The sequence below is a fragment of the Phyllostomus discolor genome, chromosome 2 (assembly GCF_004126475.2).
Source record: "Phyllostomus discolor isolate MPI-MPIP mPhyDis1 chromosome 2, mPhyDis1.pri.v3, whole genome shotgun sequence".
Lineage (NCBI taxonomy): Eukaryota > Metazoa > Chordata > Mammalia > Chiroptera > Phyllostomidae > Phyllostomus > Phyllostomus discolor.
In genome coordinates, this window is record NC_040904.2 from 7,808,376 (window position 1) to 7,832,982 (window position 24,607).

The 24,607-nt window shown below is 52.7% G+C and overlaps 1 protein-coding gene across 2 annotated transcripts in view; it reads right to left on the reverse strand.

Moving 5' to 3' along the window:
* The window catches only part of C2CD2 (C2 calcium dependent domain containing 2), a 49,638-nt gene that overhangs the window by 15,652 nt on the left and 9,379 nt on the right, over positions 1-24,607 (reverse strand). Inside the window, exons 2-8 of one of the 2 annotated variants that reach the window (XM_028504653.2) lie at positions 23,231-23,329; positions 11,131-11,250; positions 8,225-8,329; positions 5,145-5,267; positions 4,277-4,403; positions 2,592-2,700; positions 1,097-1,161 (exon numbers count right to left, since the gene is read on the reverse strand). In XM_028504653.2, the coding sequence (XP_028360454.1) occupies positions 1,097-1,161; positions 2,592-2,700; positions 4,277-4,403; positions 5,145-5,267; positions 8,225-8,329; positions 11,131-11,250; positions 23,231-23,329 (748 nt within the window). The remainder of the gene's footprint in view (positions 1-1,096; positions 1,162-2,591; positions 2,701-4,276; positions 4,404-5,144; positions 5,268-8,224; positions 8,330-11,130; positions 11,251-23,230; positions 23,330-24,607) is intronic. The other variant, XM_036017453.1, reaches the window with a different exon arrangement.

Below are 24,607 nucleotides of genomic sequence, written 5' to 3' on the forward strand. Positions count from 1 at the left end.
CAGGGTCAACTCGGAGTCCCCGACTCCAGGCCAAGAGGGCCCCTCTTATCTCGGGAGCAGCCCGGCCCAGTTATCTCGAGGCTGCAGGCCGAAGGGGTGGCCTCAGAATGCTCTGGAAGCAGCAGAGGCCCGAAGGGCTTCTTCCTGTGCGTTGGCGCTGTTAGGAGATAAGCAAACGGCTTGGGTTCACCCCAGGACAAGCCCCAGGAGGCCTACCCACTTCTTGGATTTGGTGTGTTTATGGGGATTTTTTAAAAAAATCAATAAATATTAAAACTACTGATCTGTACACAGGCACGTTTCCTTCCCACAGGTTTACGTTCACTTTAGCGATTTTTTTTTTTACCTCTAATTGCTGCTTTCTTGTACCTAAAGCAGGTGTTCCACTCGAGCTACTTGTAAAATAACTTGTAGGTTATTTTACAAGAAAAAGCCAGGTGAGAGAGGAGCCTGTGGCAGGGGAGGGGTGGCGTGCTGGAGGGAGATGGGAACTGGGTTTCAGTCTGGGAGGATGGACAACTTCTGGCGACAGAAGGAGGTGATGACCTCACCTTCGTGCCACCGTGCTTAAGGCCACCGAACTACACTAAAAATGGTTGAGAGGATACGTTTTGTTACATTTATTTCACCACAATTAAGAGGTTTTCTTACAAAGGTCTGTTGAGGCTAAAAGAGTTGAGAACTGATCCTCTGAGCCAAGAATTGTTAAATAAAAAATTTCGGTTATTTGTTAAAAAAAACAAACAAGCCAAAATAAAAAACCAAACCAGATGACTATCCCGTAGTTTGCCATGTATAATGCACAAGTTTTTGAGGGAAGAATAAGGGTGCACATTATACATAGATAATAGTAAAATGTAGGTGCGCATTATATGCAGCAAAATATGGTACTCTTTCCCAAAATATACAACTTTGTTAATAACCGAAATGGACTTTCGACTAAACATTCCCTTGGGAAGCCCCAGATGGTTGAGGGGAGGGGCGGGCCTCCTCAGGGTCCCCCGCCCTCCCCAGCTTCCCACGGGCCTGGCCGGGGCGCTGGATGACCCTCCCAGAGAGCAGGGCCTCCGTCTCCACCCACCTGCTCACCACCCACCTTCTGAGGCCGGCCCGTCCTCGGAAATCTGCAGGTGCAACTCCTTCGACTTGGCGTTCAACTCGCTGTGCAAAGGAAAAACAGCTGTGAGTCCTCCACATGCTTTCTTGCTTTTCTGAAATAGTGCTTTTTTCAGGCATCATCAATATTTTCACCAAAAATATGAAGATCATCAGCAACCTCACTATCCAGAAACGGTTACTGTCCACAGGTGTCTAGTCGCCCGCTATTTGGCCTTAAGAGATTTCCCTTAGCCAATTAACAACGAACCCTTAATAAGGGGTGGGCTGTTTTGATTTTTCATCATCGTAAACCCGCTGAGCTCAACACTCTCACCCACGCATCTTCATGCAACTGTGTGATCACTTCCTTGAGAAAACAGTAATTGTCGAATGGCGTGTGCGTTTGAGATTTTCTTTATTTTATACCCATTGATGACCACTCAAATGGTTATTCTAATTCACACTTCCTTCGGCCATTCTCATTCTTATTCTTCAGACACCGGAAAGGTGCACAGCTGTCTCTTTCGTGTGAGTTTGCGTTACTTTCCCTAGTTCTGAGATTAAACATATTTTTGTAAGCTTCTATCTACAGTTCTTGCTTTTTTATTTCTAGCTTGAAAATTTTGCCCAATTTTCTAAGAGAGCATTGTATTTTTGTTAATGATTTATAAAAGCTCTTTATAGTATACATGGAATATTTTCTTCTATGTTTGTATTTGTCTATTGTTCAAGCCTCAGAAAGTGACTTTTATATTTTAAAAAATACTTTATATGTTCTATTTTTAAAAATATATTTTAAAACAAAATATTTATATATTTTATTTTTTCACTTTAGTGAAATATTGTTTATATTAGTTTTTATATTATTATTTCTATCCTATGTCCACTGTTACTTCTCACGGTTTTAACGGCTTTGCCTGAATAGTCCAGACCTGCAGTAACAGCTCCAGGTAGTGACCAGTTTGCCTCTTCCTTGCCGCGGGTTGCATAGTCTCTTTATCTTATCTAATGGCACCGACCAGAGCTTCTAGAACAAACAGCGGGTATCTGTCTCTTGACTTCAGTGGGACTGCTTCTGGTGTTTATCCCTTTCAGGGACTCCTTAAAGCTCTCTTTAAAAACACGCCCCTGTATCTTGTTCTCATTAAGATTTTTAACATGAGAAGTGGATATCAAATGTCACTGAATATCTTTGGGCCATATACAGAGCTGTCTTCAAAAAGGAATCTATGTTTGGGGAGGGGGGACACAGGGATGGGGGACACGGGGAGAATGGGGACATCTGTCATAGTGTCACCAATACAAATAAAGTAAAAAAAAAAAGAAAAGAAATCTATGTTTGACTTGAAGCTACTTCGGATGCTTAATACACTTTTTTTAAATAAAAAAAACCAAAACACTTTTCTGGTGCTACAAAATGATGGCAGGAGTTGGCAGTCTTGAGTAGGTGTCACCATGGAAACCCAGGCCCATGGCAACCGAGCTGCACGCACAAGGTGAATTCTCCTTCCCAAGTGAGGTCAGCAGTGTGTTTCAGGAGTGTGCTGGAGAACTTCTGAACGGGCTCGTTCAGCTGAGCGGCACAGCGGAGGTTGCGGTTGCCTGTAACCAAGCAGAGGGGCACCGCGTGGCCTTTTACTTTCGTCTGTGAATTGCTTCAAGACACTTCTGCATATCAAAGAAAGGCTCCATGAACATGCCCAAGGTCCGGGCTCACTCACACTTCTCCGGGGCCATTTCATCTTCCATTTGCCATGTATGAGCTCTCAAAGCACCCTGCTTCATTTGGGGTTAAAGATTTGGCACCCCACTTCATATGCAGAGCCCCCCTAGGAAGGACCCCAATTGCCTGCTCACCCCTTGGTTCTGGCCGCAGGCACAGCCTCGCAGTGGGGGACCCTTCCCGGGGGCGACCTGACTGCAGCAGGGATGCGGCCCCCACTTCTGGACAAGACCCAGCACTTGCCAAAGGCAGGGCACTGGGATGCCTCACAGAACCCATCGCCCAGCGTACAACATACAACAGGTGTGTTCTTCACACCTGACTCTGCTCACTGCACACCTTTCCTGGGGTGTGTTCCGGGTCATGAGGCAGCCCCTGGAGGCACGCTCGGGCCGCTGATTCTGCCTCCGGGCGAGGCCTATGTGTCCGTCATCTCATGGCCATAAATACAACGCGTGACTGACAGTCACTGGAATCGACTGATTCCACGCGCCTGGTGGCGTTAGGGGTTTCACACACGGCACCTGACTCATTAGTCTTCACCGTGGGCTTCTGAGGGAGACTCAGACCCCGACAGGGACCCCAACCCGGGCCAACCGACTCCCAGGAAATCCCCTCTTAGTCAGTAAGGGCGGGGCCTCAGAGGGCAGCATGCAATTGCTGTCACCAAAACCACCCCCCACAACTAGCTTTGCAGACAGAGTCTTGGTTGTTACACATGGCTTGTCTGCACTTGGAACGGAAGGAAACTCCTTGCAGGCAGAGAGAAATAACCCCCAGCGGTCTCAGACAAGAGAGAAGAAGTTCCTCCTGCTCTCGGCAAAACCGAATCGAAGGGGAGAGCTGAGTCCTGTCCTGGGCTACCACGCTGTTGGGGTCTCAGCAGCAACCCAGAACCCCCTGAAAAGTCGTCCATTCTGGGGATCACTTTTGTCCTCCCTCAGATGGCAGCCCTTCTGCACCAGTAAACCACTCGTGTGGCGCCTCACTTCCAAGACAGCAGATGAGTCAGGGATGCTTAACGTGCACTTTCGGGTTTGATAGTGGGGGAAAGGGGGAAGAAAAGAAGGCTAGTGCCTTCCAGGCTCAGGGAAAAGGGTGAAGCTACCACTGCCTTCCTCCCTCCCTTCCCTCCCTCCTTCCTTCCTTCCTTCCTTCCTTCCTTCCTTCCCTCCTTTCCTTCCATCCTTCCTTCCCTCCCTCCCTCCTTCCTTCCTTCCCTCCTCCCTTCCTTCCTGTTCCCAAAATCCAGGTTGTTGTTTAGCGGACTGGCATTATTATTACAGTTTTGGGGCTCTCTCCTCAGAGGCAGGATCACACTGCAGACCCAACTGGAGGGAGCCACCAAGAACCCTCAGGTCACCCCTCCCCCTGCTCAAGCTGTGGGACCGCCCCTTCCACAGCCGGCCAGGCACCTGCCGTCGCCACCCAGTGCTCCGGCCGACCGCCACCCACCTGAAGAAGCACCAGGATCGTTTAGCAGCGAAGCTCGGATGTTCTTCACCAGTAATTTGAGATCGTGAGCCCTTGGAGGTTTTGGGGGGCAGGGTTCCTGAGAGGCGGACGGGGTGCGCCGGAGACTCTGCCGGAAGAGAAGGAGCTGTGTGTGACCCGCAGGGAGGCGGAGGGCGGGGTGGTGGGCAGCGGGGTCTGCCCAGTGACAGCTGCCCTCCGCACGGGAAGGTCGGGCACCACCCACCAGAACCGTGCCCCTGCTTGGGAGCCATCTGTATCCCCAAAGCAGCAAGGCATTCAGCCAGGGAGGGCTCCCCAGAAGCGTGCTGTGGGCGGACACTGGAGCGAACATGTGGGCCCAGGGCTGACCCAGGCCAGGCGCTACAGAGGCAGGGGCTGCCTCCTCCAGGCCTCGGGTCCCCAGGCTGCGGGTCCCCACCCAGGCTGTCCTCGGCCTGGGCCAGATAGCGTGCCTATCCAGTGCGCCTTGCTCTGCCTGCTCCGGGGCATCTTCTCAGGGCTGAGTCATCCTCCCAGGTCCCTCAGCTCTGGAAGGACGAGGTCTACAATGCAGGCTCCGAACGGAGAGTAAAGAATCAAGTTTGAGCTCCTAAAAGGTGGAGAGTCAGGCCTCATTGGGGTCAGACTGTGCTGGGCAGCCCTCTTCCTGCCATCCCATGGGGCTTTGCAAGCCTGAGCCCTGATGACAGAGCCTCCCCAGAGCACGGTTACTCGTGACCAGGGGGCAGGCGCCGGCGCAACCTCGCTCCATCACTGCGAGGGGAGGAGTGTGGCAAACGCACGCCATCTCTCCCGAAAGGTGGACCACGGTCCCTAATGGGGGCCTGCACCCCGCAAACAGGTTTACCTGAACTTCCCTCGTGTCCACAGGTCTGGTGCTCAGAACCACTGACGGGCAGGCGGAACTGACCAGGTACTTCAGGATGTCCTTGAGAGTTTCACAGATGACATTCACCTTGGCCGCCTGGTCCTGCCGGGAGAGGAGGAAGTCACCGAATCATGTCAGAGCCACGCACGCACGCATGCACGCGACAGGCCAGGCGAGCGCCGGCTCTGCTCACTGTGTCCCCGGGATGAACACACTGGGTGTCGCTGGCCGGGGCTCCGGGAGGTCAGACCAGGACCCGGGAGGCACCTGGGAAAGAGGGTCCTTTTCTCTGATCTCAGAAACGATTCACCTTAAAAAATTTAATCACAGGCACCATAGAAATTCTAATGTTTCCATGTATATCCTTTTCAGTCCTTTTCCCCAGGCATACAGACATGTGGTTTTTCTTTCTTGGACATTGATTTTTCTTTAATTAAAGAGTATCCAAACACATGGAACGTCCTGATAAGAACGAGGATAGGCTCTTAGAAGAACAACGAAGTTGGGAACTTGCACAGCCAGATGTCAAGATCTGTAAATCGACAGTAATTAATACCCAGCGGAATTGTGTCCGCACATTCCAGAACGTTCACAGTGCCACTATTCATAGCAGCCCCAAACTGGAAACTACCTAAGTGTCCACCCATAGCTAAATGGGCCCACAAATCATGGGGCTGTCACACAGTGGAATGCTTCGGGGGGATGAACACAAACAGAAGAAACCACCCACGAGACACAGATGGCTCCGGCAGACGTGAGGGGGGAGTGAGAGGTGCCAAACACAGAAAAGCCCTACTGTGTGCTCCCTGTACATAAAGGATGGAAACAGGCACAACCAGCCCGAATTGTTTGCGGAAGGCGGGCAGGATTCTAAGATGACCCCTCACCTCGAGCGCAGGCGGGACCTGAGGCTCGCCCTCCGCCGGTGGATACAGCCCAGGTGACGCAATGACAACCTGTGTGTTATATAAGACTTCCTCTGAGCACACTGTAGGAGATTTCTCCCTCTGGCCTTGAGGAAGTCAGCTTCCGTGCGTAAAGAGGCCACAGGGCAGGGACTTGGGAGCTGAGAGCAGCCCACAGCTGACAGCCAGCAAAGAATGGGGACCTCAGTCCTACAGCCGCAAGGCACCGAGTTTTGCCAACAACCACACGAGCTGGGAGGAGGATCCCGAGCTCCGGAGAGGTGCAGTGTGGCCCAGACTCTGATTACCGCCTGTGAGACCCTTCTCAGCCCTGCCCAGACTGACGGACAAAAACTAGGAGATAATACACCCGTGTTGTTTTTTGCTGCTAGGTTTGTGGTAATCAGTTACACACACAGATAACTCACACTCGGTGGAGTCAGGAGGACGGTTTACCCGTGGTGGGGGCTGAGGGCAGTGAGTAGAGGAAGACAGAGGGGGTCCCTGGGGAGCTACTCCTGTGGTTATTGAGCCGGGTGCTGGGCACCCAGGAGTGTGCAGTATGTGAAAGCCCCAAGCTGGGCGCAGATGACATGGGCACTTTTCTGTATATTGTATCTCAGGAACAATCTTTTTTTAAAAAAAGATTTTACTTTATTTTTTAGAGGGGGGAAGGAAGAGGGAAAGAGAGGGAGAGATAATTCAATGTGTGGTTGCCTCTTGAGCACTCCCTACTGGGGACCTGGCCTGCAACCCAGACATGTGCCCTGACTGGGAATCGAACCGGTGATCCTTTGGTTCACAGGCCAGTACTCAACCACTGAGCCACACCAGCCAGGGCTCTCAGGAGCAATCTTTAAGCAAGCAGGATCTATTTTTAAGAACTTCAATTAAATTCCTGTTTAAATATTAATTAAAGCTTTCCTTTTGAACTCTTAAAACCGGGCTCTGGTTGGAACAGAGTGCGGCTGGCTGTGCAGGCGACCACGCCGTTGCTCGTGGCTTCGGGAGAGCAGCTGCAATGCAGTGTTTGCCGGCGCCTGGCAGCCCTGGTCCCGATCCCGGCCCGGCCACTGAAGACTCCGGAGCCCCCTGGTGTCCCTTGTCACGTCTGGCATAAATACCTTCGATGGGGGGGCCGCAGCCCGTCCCCACCCTGCCCAGGACTACAGACCTGCAAACCTCTCAATGCATGCGGCTGGAAGTGACTTCAGAGACTGGTTGGCAGTGTCCAAAGACAACCGGCTGGCCGGGCCTTGTTACGGCAAACTGTGGCCAAGTCTGCCATTTACTGAAAATCCACTCTCTGAACGAATAAGAATCAAAATAGCTACTGCTGACATCACTCTTGGGACGTGTCAGGCTTGATCTTACACACTTACCATTACTAGTTTAATCTTCATGACCACTTTGAATATCCCTGTCCCTACTTTACAGAGGAGGAAACCGAGGCACAGAGAGGTGAGGCACAGAGGGGAGGGTCACACAGCTCAGAAGCGGCCGAGCAGGGAGGCACACCCGGATGTTAAGGCTCCAGGGTCTGCACTGCACAACCGCTCTGCCGCCCCTCTCTCTTCAACCGCTCCTCGACACCTTAGCTTCTAATTGAGGTGAGGTTCACATACCATAAAAGTAACCACATTAGCCCTGGCTGGCATAGCTCAGTGGATTGAGCACGGGCTGCGAACCAAAGCATCGCAGGTTCAATTCCCAGTCAGGGCACATGCCTGGGTTGTATGCCATGGCCCCTAGCAACCACACATTGATGTTTCTCTCTCTCTCTCTCTTTCTCCCTCCCTTCCCTTTCTAAAAATAAATAAATAAAATCTTTAAAAAACACACAAAAATCTTTTTAAAAAAGTAACCATTTTACAGTACGCATTTAGTGGCATCTCGTGCATTCAAAGCATTGTAGCACCATCACGTCTGCGTGATTCCATAACATAGTCATCCCCCCTCCGCAGAGCCGGCTGGGCTCAGCCCCAGCGGCAGCAGGAGAACGGGCCTGACCACCAGGTGAGACAGAACGCCGAGGAAAACCGAGGTTTCACCCCTTCAGTGGTTCCCCACCTCGGCCACACACTCGCGAGCTTACAAACTTCCCAGCCTAGTTCCACCCGCATGGGGGTGGCAGGCAGGCACCTTCGGACTGACCTCCCCCGGTGCTCTGGGCTGGACCGAGATGGCCATCTCCGGCATGCGGACGAGAGACCAGCGGATCTGAATGTCCTCCCTCTTCTCCTTCATGTGCAGCTCCAGCTTGAAGAGAAAAGTGGCAGGGGTTACCGGAGGGCTGTGCCTGCCCCGGGGCCTCACTGTGCACCTCCGTGTGTGTGTGTGTGCACGCGTCTGGGTGTGCTCGCTGATTCCTCAGGCAACTGCGTCGCCTCCGGGTGCCGTACCAGGCGCTCTCGCAATAAAGCGAAGGGTCCCACACTCCGACCTTCCCCCTCACTACCCCCACTCGCCTCTGCCTCCACCTGCCACTCAGTAAGGAACCTCAGGGTTGGTGGCTGACGGCCAGATGTCACTGAGGCTCTGCAGGCTACTTCAAAGTCTCTGCACTCCGCACTTCTCTTCCGGGAGCATCATCAAGAGGTCAAGGGGAAGGAACCAGGCTGCCTGGGCCAGCCCCACGCCCTGAGGGCCGTGCTCACAGCATGCTGGCATTCTGGTCCTCTCTTGCCCGGGCCACCACACAACCTCTGCCCGGACTCTGACCTCTCACCGTGTCCCATTCAACCCTCCCCATCCATCGTGGCAGAAACATGGCCCCGCCCCCAAGGATGTCCATGCCCCAATCCTTGCCACCTGTGAATATGTGACCTCATGCAGCCAAAGGGACACTGCAGGTGCAATTAGGGGAAGAACCCTGAGATGGGCAGGTGACCCCAGGTTGTCCTGGGGAGCCCGGGGGATCCTATGAGCCCTTAAAGATGGAACAGGAAGGCAGCAGAGCATGCCAGAGGTGTGACGTGAGGATGGAGGGCAGATGCGGCTGCCTCCGGAAGCCAGGAACAGCCCATGGCTGACGGCCAGCGCGGAGCCGGCTCTCCATCCTCCCACCGACTCTCCACCCTCCCACCGTAAGGAGCTAAATTCTGCCAACAACCCAAACGAGCAAGGAACAGGTTCTGCCCTGGAGCTTCCGGAGAGCCCGCCAACACCTGGATTGTAGCCTGCGCTGGAACCAGGCCCCAGAACAGGGACATCACAAATCTGTGCTGCGTTAAGCTGAGTCTGCGGCCATTTGTTTTCACGGCCACAGCCAACGAAAACACCAGCCTTCTCGCTTTTCAGCCGGAGACAAAAATCTCAGCTCTTCCCATCTCCAACCTCCGCCGCAGCCCCCAACCAAAGGGGGGAAAGGATGGCTCCAGTATTTCTGAACACTCGGGGCCCTCCTTTGTGCCGGGGAGAGGGCAAGAGAAGGGATACCCTCCCTGGTGAATCCAGGACAGGTGCACTTGCATTTCATCAACACAGGTCCCGGAGCTGGGCAGAGGGGGGCGTGGCAGCGGGCCCGACAGTGGGCCCCTGCGTGCCCCTTTCATCTGGAGAAGGAAGACAGGCAGGAGCCAGCGGCCCTGAGCATTCATTAATAATAGACCGATCTCAGGTAGCCGCCTCCGCCTGGGGACCAACCCATGGGTGGCGTTGACACCGTGCTAAGGGATGGAAGATACAATTGTGCTACTGGTGTCCGAGCTTCTCCCATGGCACGGAAACCCATCTCAGAAACCACGCTTGCTCTGTTCGCGTCTCGGGTCCTTGCGGGACTCACTCAGTCCTGAAACGTGTCAGATGCCCTGTACGTGAGTCCCACACTCGGAAGTTGCTTTCTAGAAACACCGCCCCATAAATTTGGGGGTAGGGGAGTAGGAGGCACTGATATCTGACACGCCCAGAGGCTAACACTTAACCTCTTCACCTCCAAGAGGGGGTGTTATTGTGGGGATGGGGGGCTAGATTTCAGAAAATAAAGCTATTCAGGTGGCCGGAAAATCTTGTTCGCCCAGCTTATTTAAAACTGTGGCTTTGTAAGAAAAGCCTACGGAGTATCATCTTCCCTTCCCGGTTGAGAATCCTGGGTGACCTAGGCTCAGTCCCCCAAATTAGCAGCCAACCACAAGGACAGAGGGGAGGGAACACAGGGTTGAATCGGCAGTGACTCTTAAAACACCCAGAAGTTCACGGTCGTCACACACCGCTGAACAGGGCTCCAGTGATCTGCTGCTTCATGTCAGGGACACACAGTTATGTGGCCACTCAGCAGTCCGGAAGTGTCACCAGTAAGTCTGTTACAATGATTATATATGTCTCTCTACCTAATCGCTATATATCATTATAAATATTCATAGACTATTTCTATGAACATATGATTCATATATAAATATACATGAATACAAATATACAAATATAATTCAATGTGATTCATATATAATTATGTATTTGATTATATATTGAATTATATATATTCATAACTGAATTTATATAGTTCAATTATATAGACTATTCAATTCCTAGACTATGAGTAGACATATACAATAGTTACATGTCTATCGTAATAGTTATAATGTCTATTACCCGCATTATAATGGTACTCCTCATTTTTTAACTTACAGAAACAATAAGGGGACTTTCAAAGTTGACGCTGTCTGGAACTAAAACGAGGAAGCCCCAGTCCAGCCCCCTGAGCTGTTCTTCTGAGTGGCGGCTGCCCTCCGGGGCCCAGAGCTGGTTCCAAAACAGAGCCGCTCACCCGGCCCTGCCCGCCGGCAGTGCCCTGGGCTGTGCAGCGCCTCACACCACGCCACCCTCCCATTCTGAGCGTGAGCAACCTCTAAATTCATCACACGCATGCGTGTGTGTATGCATCTGTACATGTGTGAATGCGTGTGTATATAACACACGTATCACATGTACTATTTTATATCAACAGAGTCGATATGGAGGGTCGGGGACAGCTGGGAAATTAGTAAATGAACGGCAACTAATACACGGGCCCTACGGGTTTCTGAGAACGGTTCCCCATGCCGGCGCAGCCCACCCGACCTCACCTGGAGATGCAGGGGCGTGAGCTGCACGCCGTACTGCTGGCGCCCCACGTCCTCGGGCTCGGCCGGCCCCGCGCTGACCAGGAACCGGATGGTCTTGCCCACCACATGACAAGACACCACCTGAGGGGGGACGAGAGAAGTTTAATGGAACTTTAGGGGACAGAGAGATAAACAGAGAGAGAGAGAGAGATTAGCAAGGATGAGACTTTAGAGTTTCAAACTTGGAGAAATACCCAGGTGCACATCTTTTCTATTATTCAGAACACTGGAAAAAATACTTCAAATCTTTCCTTCCCGATGGCTTTCTTGGGAGCTAATGTCTTTCTTCCCTACATCTCGTCGCTGGGCTCCCTCCACATGTACAGATTCTTTTCTCTAGACTCCGCTCTGTCCTATTTCTCCACGCGGGCTGGTTTGAAATTCCCCAGACAGCTCCACAGTCACAAAAGTGAAACCCATTAGCTATCATCCCTCGCTAAAAAATGAGCCTTAAAAAGAAAATAAGTTATCCATGTGACAAGTAAAAAAAAATTTTTTTAAATGTATCCAGAACACAAGAAATTGTTCCTATCTAAATCAATTTTAACCTATCATGGTTTTCAAAGATGTGGGAATAATTCAAAGAACATATGAAATATTAAACAGCTATGAAATTATACAGCTTTAAAAATAGAATTATCAAATGAGCTCGTTTAGGAAGATAAGTAATGATACCAGGAATAAACCAGGCCATACTCCTGATGTAAATCACAAAGCATTTGCCCTGGCTGGTGTAGCTCAGTGGACTGAGCTCCAGCCTGCAAACTGAGGGGTCAGTCACTAGTTCGATTCCCAGTCAGGGCACATGCCTGGGTTGTGGGCCAGGTCCCTGATTTAGGGGGTGCAAGAGGCAGCCGATTAATGTACTTCTTGCACATCGATACTTCTCTCCCTCCCTCACCCTCTCTCTGAAAATAAAATCTTTTAAAAAAGTAAGTCACAAAATGTTTTAGAGGGATAACTTCGACAGTGGTTAAATATCCAGTTCCTGCCCCAGAATTCCTCTGCGGAAGCAGATCTTGAGGGATGAGGGCTCAGCCACCCTGCTGGCAGCATGTCAAGCGGGCCCAGGGTGGGGTGACTTCCAGGCCAGGTGCCCGGCGTGCACCCGCTGGCAGACGGGGCGGTGGTGGAGGAGGGAGGGAGGCTAAGCCGTGACCGGCATGTCTGGCCAAAGCCAGGCCATCGGAGGGCTGAGAGCGAGACAGCACAGGACAGGACCCCCTCCACATCCCAAGGAACCTACTGACCCCACATGCGAGGGTGCTACTTGGGAAGAAAGAGAATGTTTTTTCATTCTCTGAGGGGTTTATCGGAGTTGAAAATACCAGTGCAAAGGTGATCAAAATAGCCCCTTGGTTGGAGCCTGCTGCTTCACAAAGTTCAGGCTAGAACGTCCCCTCTTTCCTTTTCCTGGTCCCTGGCTCCTTCCTCCCAACGTCCAGCATCTCTCTGCTCCAAGCCCACCCGCCCCGCCCCCGCCAACAAAAACACACCTGTATCCCGTGCCCCCCAGCAAGGGATCAACTTCCCGTGGCCACCACAGAAGACCTCCAGGCACAGACCCTGAAGAAGGGAATCTTGCCCATGCTCAGTGCTGGCGGGAAACTGCCAGCCCTTATTTCTGCCCATCCTCAGAAGGTCACTTCCCAAAGACTCATTTACGTGGATTAGCTACAGTATCCTCATCATATTATGGCATCTCCAGAGTTCACGGGAGGTTGGAACAAGAAAATGTTTGTATAAGAAATGTCATCTATTCATTTTTTAAAAATAAATGCGCTATAAACAATCCTTTTTGGAGGCACATGGTTCGATGCCAAATGAGTCCTGCACACAACTGACATGACGCAGAGAAAACTCCCTGTCCCTTGTCTCAGCACCCATGTCTTTTTTCTGTAGAAAGTCAAAAACCAGAAAATTGACTGGTTTACTTCTCCTATAGCTTTGGGCCGTTCGATACTAAGCCAACTAGAATTTTACCAAGAAAACTGACAACCTTAGCCCTGGCTGGTGTGACTCAGTTGGGATGTCCTTCTGTAACTGAGAGGTTGTGGGTTCGATTCCGGGTCAGGGCACATGCCTGGGTTGCGGGTTCAATCCCGGTCCAGGTGCTTATGGGAGGAGACGGGTCGATGCTTCTCTCCCACATCGATGTCTCTCTCTCTCTATCTCTTTCTCCCTTCCTCTCTTTCTAAAAGCAGTGAAAAAATGTCCTTGTGTGAGGATAAAAAAAAATAAAACTTGAAAAAAAAAGAAAACTAACAACTTTATTTGCGCCCCGACTCAAGCAAGCAAGAGGTGGTTTCCTTCAATCCAGCTCTACCAGGAGCCTCCCCACAGCTCCACTCCTTGATACACAGACAGCTCTGGCCCTTGATTACAACCAAATAAATGCACACACACCCACCCAACTTGAAAAGACATGAGAGCCCTGGCTGGTGCAGCTCAGTGGACTTAGTGCTGGCCTGTGAACCAAAGGGTTGCCGGTTCGATTCCCAGTCAGGGCACACGCCTGGATTGCAGGCCAGGTCCCCAGTTGGAGGCACATGAGGGGCAACCACACACTGATGTTCCTCTCCCTCTCTTTCTCCTTCCCTTCTCCCTCTCTAAAATAAATAAATAAATAAAATCTTGAAGAAAAAAAAAAGACATTAGAATTCCTGGAAGGTTAGGCCCCGAAGACCTCCATCACCACACCAGTCGTATCAAGGAGATTTGTGCCGTCACCGGAGGAAGTGAGGCACATATCCACGGGGCCAAATGGCTCTCCCCAGAGACCCCGCTGGAGGGCCCTCCCAGCTGATGGCCTCCGACCCTCTAAATAAAACCAAGTCCTGCACAGCAACCGTTTCCGGCCTCCCTGCAGCGCTCTGCTTGGGACGCTAACGAAAACCACCATCGATCCCGCCTCCACAGTTCCACGCGGCCAAACAAAGCGCTACCACTGCTCCCACGAGGCCAGATGCAGGGACAACGATTGGGCCACATGCTCTCCAGGCCAGCCTCCGTCCCCGCCACCCGGAGAATAGCAACAGTCCATTTGTCAAATGGACGAGAACGACACGCAAAGGAGCTTTTAGAAATCAAGTGATCTCCTTTTAGTGCATTAAGGTGTTATCCACAATGGGGATTAAACTCCGTCAGCCCAGGGGACGGGGGCAAGGCCTCGCCACCGGGAGGGCCCCTCTCTTGGAACAGCAGAAGGCACGGTCCCCGGGGAACAGACCCCAGCCAGTCAGCCGCCCTGCGTGGCCAGGACATCCAGGGCTGACAGCCACTGCAGACGGAGGCCCTGATCTCGGTCTGCCCCACACTCTCCGACCTGCTGCGGGTTCCCGGTGAGCTCCTCAGAGAGTCCCAATGGCCTGGAGCTCTTCCAGCCTCAAGGCTTGGCTTCCCCATGGAGCGGTCTGAGAGTGACGCTGGATCTTTCAAGCTAAAGAGAATCAAGGTCTCCTATCGGTGGGGGGACCGAGGACCTGTCCGAGAACAGAAGCGCGCCCACGGGCCCCACAGCCAGACCCCACAGGGCCAAGAGCACAGGAATGAGGGCCACGAACGTGGCGCCACGTTATTCTGAGATTGTTCTTCCAAAGCCAGCAGGGACCTGCTCGGCTCCACAAGCCATTCCAAAGTCCGGTAACAGAAGGCTGGGCTGTGTGTCCCAGAAAAATCCCCTTCCTCTGCACTCAGGAAGGCAGTAAGGGGTGGAGGGGCAATGCGTGGGAAAGGTCCCAAAGGCAGAAGTCTTGAACTCAAGGAGCATTTGACATAAAAACATACAAACCTGCAGAGAATTTGTATAAAAACATATTTGAGCCAAACAGAGGATGCACCTGGAAGCAAGATCTCAACAGACTCGGAAAAGTGCTTCTTTTATGCATTTGGAGGTCAGGGGAGGCCGTAAGGAAGAGCACAGGATGGCGGGAGAAAGCCAGGCAGGGACCAGATTACGGGACAGTGAAGATTGTGTGCTCTCTTGAGGGGGGTCAGGCTTTAGAAGGAGGGGTCTGACAGGGGGCTTTTCAAAGGTGTGTTAACCTAGAGGTGAAGACGGAACTAACAGGGCTTGATGAAGGCAAGGATAAGCCTTTTCCTAAAGAAGTTACGTGCCTGGGGTGTGATCACTCAGGATGACCTGACCCGTTAGGCATTTAAGATCAGACCACCCTGGGAGGTTACTTCCTATAGAACCTTTTTTTTTTTTTTCGGTCCACAAACACCTGGACCGGATTACGGGACAGGTGACGGTCAGGGCATCCCTGGTCCACTTCCGGGATGGACAGAGACAAGGCAGCACACAGAGGCGCCGTCAGAATGTGAAAGCGAGCACATTGCACCACGACGCGCACAGCAGGATCCCGCGTCAAGACCTGCACCCTCACAACCCTGTACAGACAGTTGTCACATTGAAACTGTGTTCCTTTGTTCAGCGTGGGGCCAAAGAAGGCCAGGCCGGGCGCTCCCAGGTCTGGCTGCCCCTTACCAACCAGAGTGTCCCCTCATGCCTCCCCCCATCCAGCCCGGGCTCTTACTACTTCTCCTTCCGACTCAGCCTTTTGTACCTTTTGTACCGTTGCCTCGGCTTCTTGCAGAGAACACTTTGGAGAACTGGCAACAATTTAATTACTTTTGTCTCCAAGAGAACTAGGAGCACAGCCGAGAGAAAAACGCATCCAGAAAGGTTGATGTCACCGAATATTTTTCACTTGAATCATCCTGTGTAACATCCTGAGAAGAGAACTCCGAAATAAAATGGAAGGAAAAATCCTTCGCTCATCATTTGGAGTTCCCAATCAGGTTTCATTCCCAACTCTGAGACTGAGTTTCGGCTGTGTAAAGATTCCTGAAGACAGCATGGCTTGAGCCTTGACAGGTGTGGCTCAGTTGGTTAGGCATCATCCTGCAAAGCAAAAGGTCTCGGGTTCGAGTCCCAGTCAGGACATATACCTGGGCTGTGGGTTTAGTCCCCCTGATAAGGGGTGCATGTGAGTGGCTCACACTGATGTTTCTTTTTCTCCCTCTCTTTCTCCCTCTCTTTCTCCCTCCCTTCCCTTCCTGCTAAAAATTAAATAAATATATTTTTTAAAAAATACAGCATGGATCTGATATAACATATTGTTTCTACTCTGGAACAGAGGCTCCATTTTTAAAGTAAAATCCAGCCCTGGCTGGCGTAGCTCAGTGGATTGAGTGCGGGCTGTGAACCAAAGCATCGCAGGTTCGATTCCCAGTCAGGGTACATGCCTGGGTTTCAGGCCACGGCCCCCAGCAACTGCACATTGATGTTTCTCTCTCTCTCTCTTTCTCCCTCCCTTCCCTCCCTAAAAATAAATAAATAAAATGTATAAAAAATAATAAAATAAAAAATAAAAGTAAAATCCATTAGAGCTAAATATTATCAGAACATCTATAAAGTTAATCCTACTTGTTCACAATATCTGGCTGAAGGTGGATTTTTGTGTGGAACCCACCCAATGGACTGAGATGGAAAATGCTGGAAAGAAGAGGGCAACCAAGCCCAAGGAATGCTGGGTACATGCGTAAGGGGCATGCCTTGGACCACCCGGGCTCTGACACCCCGCCCCCAACAACGGTCTCCACCCCTTCTCTTGCTGGGACCCTTCACCGTGCACAGGGGGGCTTTCAGCAGCATTCCACTCCCAGGAGGCATGCTCACGGCAGAACGTGGTTTCATGGGCACGCTCTTTAGCCTCAAAATCTGAACGTGAAGTTCTCTTTCATTGACTCTATGTATAAAGAAAACAGACCTGGCTGGTGTAACTCAGTGGATTGAGTGCTAGACTGGGAACCAAAGGGTCACCGGTTCATTTCCCTGTCAGGGCACATGCCTGAGTTGCTTGCCAGGCCCCCAGTAGGGGGCTTTTGAAAGGCAACCACACACTGATGTTTCTCTTCCTCTCTTTCTCCCTCCCTTCCCCTCTCTAAAAATAAATAAATAAAATCTTCAGAAGAAAACTTAAAAAAAAAAAACACATGCAATACATTCCCTTTAAGATGAAGGGCAAGAAACTGGTTCTTTTCCAGGCTGGCTGTGGGCGCTCTCATCTGGGGCCAGATCACTGTCACATCCAGCCCTAACACCCACGCTCTGTTTCGACACCCAAACAAAACCACCGACACCCAAACAAAACCACCGACACCCAAACAAAAACCACCGACACCCAAACAAAAACCACCGCTGGCCCGAGGGTCCTCTCACCCGGTCCTCTCCGGGAGGAGGACTCAGGCTACACCCAACCATTCCTGAGCCCAAACAAACAGGTGTCTCCCCCCGCACCCCCACGCCCACCCCCGAGGAAGCCCTCCCTGCCTTGGAAAGACCCAGTTCAAAACAATTTCACAACCTGTTAGCATTTTGGCATAAATTCCAGGTTAATGGACTGCCTGGAATTTCAAGTCATGCAAAGCAAAAGCAAAAGCAAAAAAAAAAAAAAAAATCGACCAAACATCCTCTTTGCAATAGAGAAACGGACATGATCGACTTTGAACCTTTGCAAACCAGGGGACCCACTGAGGCTTGGAAAGAGCAGTGGAGATTCCAGAAGCTCGCAGAGTGTATTTCAGTGTATGAATGTATAACAGCTAGCCTTAGGAAAAAAACCCATGTGTCCGCAATACACGATACACACCCAGTGAGTGTCAGCTGTGGGATTCCCCGACACACAGTGCGAAATGATGTGGGGGGAAATCCCAGGCGATTGCCCAATTCTGTGTTGCTCTGGCTTTATGGAAACGAAAGCTGATTAATGCCTTTCAGTTCTCTTTTCCTATCTTCATGAGCTCTTTCCCGGCGCAGGTGGGAGTGAAGGCTTAAGTGAAATAATACTACAAAAATGCAAAGATAATAATCTCCGAGCTGCTTACAGTGTGCGGTGGTGGGAACTCATTTCCGGGGGCCAACTGAGGTTCAAATCCAGCCTCCGAGACTTAATATCTCCTGGCCACTTTGGCCAAGTGACTTGGACCCTCTTTGCCTTAGTTTTCCCCTCTGTGCAGTGGGCACGACACTTGTTCGGGCAGAGGAGTGTTCTAGCACCATGAGCACCATGGACTACAGCCCGTGGCCCAGGGCTGGCCACACCTAACAGCATCAGGAGTGGAGACGTGGCGGCATCCTGCCTTCCTGCAGAGCACCGCGCAGGCTGCTGCCCTCGCAGCCCCGCCAGGGACGGACTAACCCTTCACACACACACTTAGCACCTGCAGTTCGGGAGAGAAGGAAGCACCCAGAACAAGCCCAGATCCAACCAGCGTCTCCCTGGCTTCACGGCTGGGCCCCTGTGCCGCTGGGTTATTCCATGTACCTAAAACTTTGACCCACAGCTGGTCATTCCTTAGAAGCTTCTATTTATTTATGCATGGCACCGAAATCCAGGATACATAACGCTTTTCACGCGACACCTGGCCTCACCCTAAGAAAGCCGGCAACACCGCCGATCTCTCAAGATCGCTCCCAGCCTGTTAACTGACAAGCTTTCCAAACAGAGGTTACTTCAAAGAGACATTTAGTCTGCTTCCAAAATGAAAAAAGTCCATGGCCACAATAGCAGAGTGGCCCATCACAGAGCAGGCGCCCAAACCCTGATGCACACCAAGAAGCGTCCACGCCGCGCCCCTGGGCCTCACACCTGCACGGAGCTGTGCGTAGGACTGGCAGCCCGGGGACGTGACTCGGGGGGGCCCAGGGACACGCCAGGAAGGGCGGTTGCCGCACCGTGCGGAGGAAGAGCTGGCTCGTAAGCCATGGGCGATATTGAAATCAAGGTTTCCTTTTTCTGGGTCACACATTCTGGAGCGAGCCTCTCCCAGGACATGAGGAAAGAGAATGCAGGTGGAAAGTCGTTGCTCTGTGTGAGGACGCGGTCACGGTCCGGGACAGGGAGGAGCGCTCGGTGCTCGTGGGGCCTGGACAGGAGGCGGAGGGAGCCCCCAGAGTGGGGTGTAAAGGTGGCGGCTCCCCCAGAATGCCCCGGGGCGGAGGGGTAGCCTCCCCATACAGCCCTCGCAGGTCACCGGGCCTGGGCAGCCCGGGAAGAGAATGTGTACCCGCACGTGGGGAACCCAGGGGACAGGGATGCTGGGGGCCCTCTGAAAAGGTGCCCAGCCGGCCAGGCCACCATGGGCTCCCTGCAGGGGAGACGTCTCTTAGGAAAATGCCACGAGCCCTGCAAGGCTGCTGCTCGTAATAAATATTTGGTCTTTGTCCCCAGTTCCTGGAACCCTGTTCTGAAAACCCTTGGAGTCTCCGGAGTGATGCGTCTTGTGTGCTGGTGGCTGGGGCCACTGGCTAGCTCAGGAGGAGGGCTGGTCACCAGCAAGACCCAGACAGGACTAGAGGGGCTGGAAGTTCCAGCCCTCCTCCCAGCCTCCTGGGAGGGGCGAGGGGCCAGAGACGGAATTCAGTCACCAGTGGCCGGTGACTTCACCAATCCTGCCTACGTCACGGAACCGCCACACGATGCCCTTGATGAGGGGACCAGAGGCTGTGGGTTGGTCAGCATGAGAGGCACTGGGAGGGCAATGCCCGCAGAGGGAGCTGGAAGCCGACCCCGTCGCTACCTGGCCCTGCTCGTCTCCCGCACGTGGCTGCTCCTGAGCTCGAGCCCTGTGCTACAAACTGGCAACAGTAACCAAATGGGTTTCCCGAGTTCTGTGAGCTGTTCTAGCAGATTATCGACCCTGAGGAGAAGTGGAAACCCCCAATTTTATAGCCGGTCACTCAGAGGAGGGGTGGCTCTGACTTGGGATTGGCCTCTTCTGTGGGGACAGACCTGAGGGGCAGAGCCCTCAACCCGCGTGCAGGCCCTGCGCTAGTCCCTGTGCTAGTCCCTGAGCGAGTCCAGCTGAACTGCTGAACACCCGCCGGTGTCCAGGGAGCCGGAGACTGGTTGCTGGGCAGAAGGGAAACCCCACGCACTTGGCAGCAGGAGCGTTGTGAGCGTGCAGATCCACCTGCCTGACCAGGCTGGGCTGCAGGTGCAGGGGTCCTCCTGCAGGGCGGCTCCAGCTGCACCAAGCGAGACCCCACTTTCCGTGCAGGACCCTGAGGCGAGTTTGCCAAGGAGCCAGGGGTCTGCAAAGGCAATGACTTTGGCACGGGGGGGTCTCCAGGGGTTTCAGGAGGGAAGTCCAAGTGTAGGGCACCCAGAGAGCAGCACAGGGCAGGTCCCGGCCCTGGGGGGCTGCAAGGAGGCTTAAGACCAAGCACAAACCCAAAAGAGGCTCCCACAGGCAGACCAGAGCCTCTGTTCTCCGCTAAGGGAGCAGAGACGTGGCTACACGCCAGACCCCCTTGGGCCAGGCAGGCTTGTCTCTGTCATGAGCTCAATGGCACCCACGTGTGTCGGGGCTGAGTGAGAGACAACGGAGATGCAGCCTGACAGCGTGGAGGGGACTGAAAAGGGGAGGCCACGTCCTCAAAATCACACCCCGCATTCCTCCTGCAACAGCTGCCCGAGGGCCTTGCGCTCTGCCGGTTTTCCTTCTCGGGAGTTACCCCGAACAGAGAGAACACACAACGATGTGGACATAGGCTTTGACGTACACCTGGGGTCCAGTGGGGGGGGCGACGGTCAGCTGTGTAGGTCAGAGCCTAGGAGGAGGAGGAGGCGCACGGCACCGTCGGCACCCTGCCCGGCAGGCAGCTCGGGAACACTAGCCGCTGTGGGCTCACCTGCATCAAATGCAGGGATGAGAAGGAACCTCCCACTGTGGACTGTTACAGGAGGAACTCGCAGGAGCCTGGCTGGATCCCTTTGCCCAAGGATACCCTGGAGCGTGCCGCAGTCAGCCGAGATGCTGGTCCAAGAGTGGAGAAGGCCATGGACAGGGTCCAAGTACCCGGGTGGGTCTTGCTCCCAGCTTCCCAGAAGCCAGGCAGATCCCGGCAGGGTGTCCACACTGGTGGGCGTGCATGGGACCCGGGCCACCCAGCGCTCCTGCCACACACTGCACTGCCAGACCCTGTCCTCAGGGCCCTAGGGCCTGTCCACCCTCTGGCCGGCCAGCTTGTTTGAGGTGGACAGTGTGAGCCACAGCACAAGGCAATGGCAAGTTCTCATGTCTTCATCAGGCTGAGAACACGTAAAAGTCAAGCACTACGAAGAAACTTGTAAAACAAAACAGGACCGTGTGGACACTTCGCCATCTGCCTGGGAAGGTAAAAGGTCTCTGGCGGAGCCGAAGGAGGAGGGCTCAGTGCAGGCGTTAGAAAAGGAAAGTTTCTACCCTTCTACACGGCCTGTGACTTTTTAATGGGCAGGCAGTAGTTCTGTGATTGTATTCAAACAAGCACGCGCTAACCACCCACTTTCCGTGGCACTACACACACAGCGAGACCTTTAAAACGGCCTACTGTGGTTTCCGGTGTCTGCTCCCTTCTCGTCACCTCCGGGCCAGCCCTGAGCACTCGGTCCCTCTCTGAACTGGGAGGGTGGCAGAAAACACCAAACAGGAATCGCCCACCCCACAGGGATGCAGTCCCTAAGTGCCTGTAACAGAGAGGGCCTGCTTGCGTCACTGGGGGGCACTGTCCATGTGGCAGCCTCGGGTAGGTTGGGCTGGCGGGGGTCTGCGCCCCAGCCCCCCATCTGTGAAACTCGGGCATGAGAACCCCTGCTCGCCAGCCCCTTCCAGCTCTACAGGAGCTGGAACCCCAAGGACTTCCAGAGACCGCCCCCCCCCCGCCCCCCCCGCACACACACACACTTGTTCTGGAACACGTGGCCGAGCCTAAGTGTGCACACCTACAGCCCGGCAACTCCTCGCCTCCCCTCGCACAGTCCGGTGCTTGCACCTGAGGGGTTAGGGCACTGTCCACATTCGAGCTCACTACAGCTGTGTGGCACTTGTGAAAAAGAGAGAACAGCCTAGTTGCCCACGGACAGAGGATGGAGAAAGACGTGCTGGTCCACCCAGAACCCTGAACGGTAGGTGGTTGAAGCAAACGAATAGAGCTCCACAAACCGGCCCTGATGAGTCTCAGAACTGCCGTGTCCGGCACAGACAGCGCCCACGGTAAAACTGTACACACAAAACGACAAACGTTTCAAATGCACAAACGACACTCCAGCTGGGACGGGGGGAGGCACACAGGGGGCAGCGGTCTGGGACTCGCCCTGCGCTGCCTCTCCACCCGGGGTCACACAGGGGTCCCCTCATTGCCGTCTGCTAACGGTGCGCTTCTAACTGAAGAGTAAAACGTAGAAAGATACGGGGATAAGCCTTGTATTTAAGAGAAAGATTTGTAGGCTCTTTTACAGATACTTTCCATTTTAAGGAAATCAGTAACATTATTTATGGTCTTTGACTAATAATAAGTAACTTCAGCTTGTGACCGGTTAGCAACTGTCAAATGAACTCTACATAATACCTGAATGGCTTAAATCGATACGCCACATTGCTGAGTATGTACATATATACTCACATACGTGTAAATGTATATTTTCATTGAGATAATTCACATACCCTATAACTCACCCTTTTAAACTACAGAATTAAATGTTTTAAAGCCACACTTCACAGAGGTGTCTAAACCACCCTGCCGTCACTTTTAGAGCAGTTTTGTCACCCATGGAGGAAGCCCTGCACCCACAACGGACACCGCCATTTCCCCTTGAACCCTGACCCACGCGCTCCCACCCCCACCCCACCCCCACCCCACCCCCGCCGGCCCTGGCAACCACCAATCTACTTTCTGTATCTATGGATTTTTCTATTCTGGACATTCCACATCAGTGGAATCCCACAATACGTGGCCTTTTGCGTCTGTCTTCCTTCACGGAGCACGTTTTCAAGGCTCATCGACGTTGGAGCGTAGGCCAGAATTTCATTCCTTTTAAGGCTGAATGATATTCTATTGTACGGATATACCACCTTTTATTTATTATCCACTCACCAGCTGGTGCAACAGATTTTGTTAATGTAAGGAGTCTGCCTTTGCCATGATTCTAAGGCAGAACAACCTACCCCCACCCGCTCTACACGCATTTCCTGGGGAAGGAAAGGCCCACGCGGGTGACGGCTCCCGGCTCACCTTCTCCTGGGCGGACCTGGCCGCGCTCCACACTTGCTGCACCGCCAGATCCAGGGGTGGCTGCTGCGGATCCTCCTCGAAGGACAGGGACAGCGGGCCCTGGGACAGAAAAGCACAGTAAGCAGGTGCACGACGGTGAGGCCTGCTTTTTAGAAAAAATGATGTATTTCCTATAAAGCTCTGCAACTCTGAGAAAATATAATACGGCTTGTTTTTGTTAAACCCGTGCTTCTAAGGGGCGGCAATGGTCAAAAGTCAGTAAGTGCATGCCCCCGGGGACCGGCTCAGGCTGGATTTGGTCATGGGACAAGGATGGGAAGTAGAGAAACACAGGAGCGAGAGCAAAGCCGTCACAGTCAGGGCTGTGAAGGGCGCTCTGAATGCTCAGGTTCACAACGCAAAGAAGGCAAGCTCTTCGGGAGGTGCTTGCGCCAGTCGGTAGGTCCATGGGTGCAGCACCGCATCCGTGTCCTCCCCTTCTTCTGGGGAAAACCCGCTGTTTTTAGAGAATCACCTCTCCCTGATCCCTGGTTGCTGGCACTGTGCTTAAGGTACCCCCTTCTCTCTTCCCACCGCCCCAGAGGTGGGTAGGCAGGAGCCCCCAAGGGCCGGCCGCCTCTCCCTGGAGTCGGGACCCTCGGCTGGAAAGGAGCCCGAGGAGCATGCTCCTGCCCCCACAGCCTCCTGGTCCAGCCCTGCTTCGGCTCTGCCCATCCTCCCGCACCCTCCCCGTAAACTCCCCCGTGGCTCATCCACCTGCATCCATTTAGGCTCTTGCCATTCAAAATCTCCAAGTGAAAGAGGTGTGCAATTAAATTAATATGACCCCAAGGCAACACGACTGCCATTTTGTGAAAGAACAAACCAGGGCTGGCGTAGCCAACCAGGTCTTGTCTGTTTTAAAATAAACTCTCTTGAGAGGCAGAACACTTAGGCCAACAGCCCGACCCTGGAATGAAATTCTTCTTAAAACGCTTCCTAGTGATACTGAACATCTTTTCATATGTCTCCGGATCCTCTGTATGTCCTCTTTGGAGAAGTGTCTGTTCAAGTCCTTTGCCCATTTTTTTAAATGCTCAGTATTGCTAGCTACCAGAGAGATGCAAATTAAAACCACAATGAGATACCACTTCACACCAGACAGAATGGCCATCATACACAAAGCAACAAACAACAAGTGTTGGAGAGGTTGTGGAGAAAAGGGGACCCTAGTGCACTGCTGGTGGGACTGCAGACTGGTACAACCACCATGGAAAACAGTATGGAATTTTGTAAGAAAACTAAAAATGGATCTGCCTTTTGACCCGGCAATTCCACTGCTGGGACTATATCCTAAGAACACTGAAACACCAATATAAAAAAACCTCTGAACCCCGA